The sequence below is a fragment of the Sinocyclocheilus rhinocerous genome, unplaced genomic scaffold (genome assembly GCF_001515625.1).
Source record: "Sinocyclocheilus rhinocerous isolate Xijiao unplaced genomic scaffold, SAMN03320098_v1.1 scaffold1252, whole genome shotgun sequence".
NCBI classification, from domain to species: Eukaryota; Metazoa; Chordata; class Actinopteri; order Cypriniformes; family Cyprinidae; genus Sinocyclocheilus; species Sinocyclocheilus rhinocerous.
The window spans coordinates 65,802-70,971 of NW_015640452.1; the positions used below are offsets into that span (position 1 = coordinate 65,802).

Genomic DNA, 5,170 nt, shown 5'->3' on the forward strand with positions numbered 1-5,170 from the left:
TCTCTCTCTCTCTCTCTGGGGTGTGATTAGAATAGCCTGCAATAATCAGTTGCGCTTTTGAATATTAGCCTTGTGTAGTCTATCAGCGCGCACTCCTGAGGCAAAAAAACCCCAAAAAAATCAGTTATAGTGATTATTGATATTATTTAGGTTATTTAAACTGTTGATATTGTTAACGCAACTTAAATGTGACGCAGACACGGCACCGAAGGGTCCTGGCGGTTGCAGGTTGTGGCTGTGATAGAGGGTCGGAGGAGATCCGGGCCAGTATGAGAACCCCGACGGACCAGCACCTGGAGCAACCAGACTGAGTTTGGAAATGCCTGAAAATTGGATGGGAGCGAAGTTGCTCTGGAATTTGTAAATAGCTTGCTCGGTTGAGGAGGGCTGGCACACTTGCGCAAGGCCGTTAAAGTCAAATTTGTACGCGTAGCGCTTTCCGTGCACCTTGGTCATGATGTTTTTGTCGTAGTAATAGCGCAGAGCTCGGCTCAGTTTGTCATAGTTCATGTTCGGTTTACTCTTGCGTTCCCCCCACCGTCTGGCCACCTCGTCCGGGTCTATCAGTTTAAATTCTCCACTGGTCCCCTCCCAGGCGATGCAGGTCATATTGGTGCTGTCAGACAGCAGCTCCAGAAGAAATTGCCATAGCTGGATTTGTCCACTTCCTAAAATGCAAGGAACGTAGGCTTACATATATGTAGGGAAAACAGACAGACCTTTTGTAATCAGTATTCTATGTGAAGAGTGAAAGTAAATAACGGACACTATTAAAGGGTTACTTATCAAAATCACTCTTTTTACAAAAACAGTTTTACTGAGTTCTTGGGTCCTTGAGATGGTTTTATGGTTCTTTGGAGATGAAAAACTTACAATGAAAATGTTTTTTTCATTGGTGTATTGGCTTCTTGGTTCTGCACCAATCTAAAAACTAAAGGTTCTTTATTGATATCTATGGTTCCACGAAGAAGGTTTTTTTTTTTTTGCAGTGTTAAAAAGGTTCTTAAAATGTTTTTCACACTAACGAAATATTCACTGAAAGGTTCTTTTGGGAACACAAAATGTTCTATAGCATCACAGGTGAAACCCCTCTTTTGGAATTTTTAAGAGATGATTTTCTAAAGATCTAAAAATAAAAAAATAAATATACCACAAGTGCAGCTTTTTGTTAGTGTAGCATATAATTGGGTTTATTTAATGTTTTATTTTTAGGCCTAATCATGAATATAAAATGAAATAAAATCATAAATAAGCAGTCTAACAATTTTAAATAATGCACACAATAGCATATTTTAAAAATTCTGCAAAAACACTTTTTGCACAAAAATAATAACATTCACCTGTCAACAATTCATCGCAAAACTCACCTTTTTGCACGCCTGTGTTGATGGGGGTCCAAGAAGGGCTTTTGCTTTCCTTCAGAAGATTTTCTGTGGGGTCTGAAAGAAAGCGTTTAAAAATACTATGATTCACATTCTAAATGCCTTCTGAAAATATTGGAGTAACATTAGTAAAACGCAACAGATGCATTAAATATATTTCCCCCGTCTGTATATTCGTCATTTGTACTTTTAGAGAAAACACGTAATGTCACCCATCTATAAAAAACCAATGGCAGCAAAAGAGGTTAAATATTATGAGTATTGTCGTGTTGCGGCTCGATGTATTTGCCCAGACTTCAGCGCTGAGGTCAGGAAACGCGTCCAGGAAAAAGGATATCCGATTTCCGACAAAAGAGGACATGCGTTCCAGATGGAGAAGTCAGAGACACCGGCGATGGTGCGCAGCATTGCACCCGCAGACCCATAACATCGCCCTTTTTTTTTTTCAGTCATTTCAGCAATATTTCTCATTTTACGCACAAAAAGACTGTGTACCTGAGAGATACATGTTAAACATAAGGCTTCCTCCGCAGTTCTGTCGCATTGTGGTGGCGGTGGAGGACATGAAAGGGTAGGCTTTCATTGGCGCCAAGATTTTTATTAAACTTTATATTGTGTTTTTAATATCAGGTGATAGCTGTAATGACATGCATGGTTACACTGTAAAAATGAATGGCTAATTTAAGGAGATATTACCTGAATCCACAGGTTCTCTTGTTTATTTATTTTTTTCCTTGAGAATTTTAATTGCGTTTTGAATTCAAATGTTTGAGCTAAAATGATAAAATGAAATTTTCAAAATCAGATGGGGCCGTGATGGGGATAATAATAAATTTAATAGTAAATTCAATTACCAATTGATAATTTATTGAAAACCAATTGATAAATTACCTAAATGTAAAATGTCCATATTTTATTAGCCGTACAAATTTCCTCAGTAGGGGGTAAATTGTAACTGCAGCACCCTTTATATTTGTTATTAATTTCAGTTCAGGGATCGGTAGGAGATTTCTAAATAACGTTAATGTGAAGCAGGCAAACACTGGAAAATTAGTTATATCAAAGTTTAAGATACATAGCACAAACAACATTGTGTTAGAGATTTAACAAATTGTGTTACAGTACCTTCTATTGTTGATGTAGCCTAACCTTTTAGTCAGGTTGATTTAGCTCTAATAAATAGCCTACGATTTTTATTTAAATATTTTACTTTATATGATAACTAATCAACTTATGATATAAATTTTAAAAAGTAGCATATTTAGGTAATTTATTCAAACTTTTTACTGTGTATAGTTTAAAAGGTTTGATTTGTGACCGTGCCGGTCTATGTCCTGATTTGCTCCCTTAATAAGTTGACTTACCCCGTCCTGTTATGTCAGACTGCAGCTTGTCTCAGATCCAGCTGCTTTCAGCACTCTTGGCTGTCTTAAAATCATTGAACTTAGAACGAGTGCTACACTTTTAATGAGCTCGTAGTGAAATGTGTATTTGATAAAGGTGTGTACGGTTGAACATTTATTAGGAGATCCTGGACTGGGTGTGGGAGCGGGTTTTCAAACAGCAACTGCTCTGTCCACATCTGATCCTGTGAGTGGGTGTGTGCAGTCAAATACTGCTAGCGTCCTGAACGGTTAAACCACAAACAAATAAGAGGCGGAATCACACCCGGATCCCAGGTTTACGAACCGTTTGATTGGACGAACAAGAACCCGCACTTCCTTTAGCGCATAGTTAAAAAGATTCGTCCACTGCATTAGATCTCGGCTGTTTTTAACAATGAATGTACGACATGTATTTTAATCCACAAAGGTCAGGACCTCGGACAGCTCCAAACGAACCCAAATGGGTGAGACTCCCTCCCCCACATCATTCGTTTGTCGTACATTAACTGCGTGTTCCATACTTATGGGCTATATCATATGTTCTGTCTAGAATGGGAAAGACTGGCAGTACTGATATATTTCTGTAAAACATATGCTATCTGTTTTCAGTCCACGTTTGTAAGAACGTAAAATGTAAATAACATTACTGTATTGGTAATTGTTAACCGCACTTTAAATGTTTTTATTAAAATAATGCAGCTGACGTTTCAGCTTAACGTGTTCATAAAGGGCTTCTTTTTTTTTTGCTTAAAAAAATAAATGTTTCAAAACTCAGAGTTGCTTTACTTGTTTTCCATTTCCTTTTCTACGACTGTTATGTAGAATAAATAATGACATTTTAAATTATTTAGTGACAAATTCCGTAGTACAGTATTCCCCTCTATAAATACAATGAATTGACAAAACAGATTAATGCAGTAAAAATACATGATACAGCGGGATATTGTTTTTTGTGATAACAGTACTGTACGTGTTGTTTACAGTGGTAGTAGTATAAAATACAGTCAGTTGTATATATATATAATACAAATAATTTACATATGTAAAGTAAATATTTTATTTCATTTTATACATAAATATTTATTTATATGTGAATGTAGCTGAAATCCTCAAAAGCAGGTCCACAAAGAACAAATAATGAGGCATTAACATAAAGTTACTCATGCTCTTGTTTATTAGAAATATCAGAGTCTCATATTTATCATATAGGTGGTTTAGGACATCATTAAGCAAGACTTGGTGTTGTTCAGCTAGCATAAAACATCCTAATTGTTAAATATAATGAAGTGGCTTATTCCTCCATCAGTCTAGTCTGACTATTCTAGAAAAAACCTTGCTAAAATTTCTGCATGATTACATATACCTAGAAATGTGGGAGGCCTGTTCTAATTACATATAGCTTTGAAAAAAACATCGGATCTTCTTGTTTTAAATCAATAATTGCCTTTTAGCAGATCCATGAATTGAGCAAAGTTGTTTTAATTACAAAAAGCAAGGAATTGCCACAAACACTCTTTTACTATAGTTTAAATAATGTCTTTATTGCCTATAGTATTGACACGGCATGACATGGTGGGTACACAATGGTGGTGGGTCTTATTGCTGAATTCTGCGCATAGACTGGATCTGATTGGTATGTGCCTGGGTGCCGTACTCATTGTAGCATCTGTACTCTCCTTGGTGTCTGTCTCTCTCATAGATGTACTGATATCCACGGTAACCGGGAAACTGATAGCCTACCCAGCTGCCAGAGAAAAAGGCAAATCTCATTTATTGCACTGCACACCAATAAGACTGTGGGCAGGGAGCTGCTACATCAGTGATACATTATTTGTCACAAAGAAATGGAGATCCACAAAGGACAACACTCTGTATAATATAATATAATATGAGTTATAAAGACAATTGATGTAATGTTTGTTACAAACAAAATGTTTTGATTGCATGTATTGTAGATATGTGTTTTAATGACATTTACTGAAAATCTTACATATATATATATATGCAATCAAAACATTTTGTCTGGCTTTTGTAACAAACATTCAAAAATACTGAATAATTAAATATAGTTATTCAATATTTAGTTATTTATCCTAGTTTATTAATGACAGATGACCTGTGTTAAAAAGGTGGTGAGGTGACTTACGCTCCAGAGTTGACTTTGATTGAGGGAACTTCCTTGCTCAAATTTACGTCCCATGAAGTCTTCACACTCATAGAGGGTAATCTTACTGTCACTGTGCTTCTGTCGGGGAGAGAGTGAGTGTGGGAAATGAAATGATTTTGAGGATATTTGTTATGACGTGAACCTAATGTGCTGTTTCAACAAAGAAATTTCAGAAATTATGAAAGAGGTGCTGGAGTAAGTCTTCACAGATTTGACATAATGTTGCTTGTGACCCT

General features: G+C 36.2%; 1 protein-coding gene and 1 long non-coding RNA gene across 2 annotated transcripts; both read right to left on the reverse strand.

The window, feature by feature from the left end:
• Window positions 1–87: 87 nt before the first annotated feature.
• LOC107752903 (protein FEV) lies at window positions 88–1,890 on the reverse strand. The gene is made up of 3 exons (XM_016568978.1): window positions 1,878–1,890; window positions 1,368–1,439; window positions 88–668 (listed from the first exon to the last, which is right to left on the reverse strand). The coding sequence occupies exons 1-3, from the start codon at window positions 1,888–1,890 to the stop codon at window positions 121–123; spliced, it is 633 nt and encodes a 210-aa protein (XP_016424464.1). The 3' UTR covers window positions 88–120.
• A 2,397-nt stretch (window positions 1,891–4,287) lies between these two features.
• Window positions 4,288–5,028, reverse strand: LOC107752917 (uncharacterized). The gene is made up of 2 exons (XR_001641406.1): window positions 4,914–5,028; window positions 4,288–4,511 (listed from the first exon to the last, which is right to left on the reverse strand). It is a non-coding gene; the product is annotated as an uncharacterized LOC107752917 (long non-coding RNA).
• Between the last annotated feature and the right edge of the window lie 142 nt (window positions 5,029–5,170).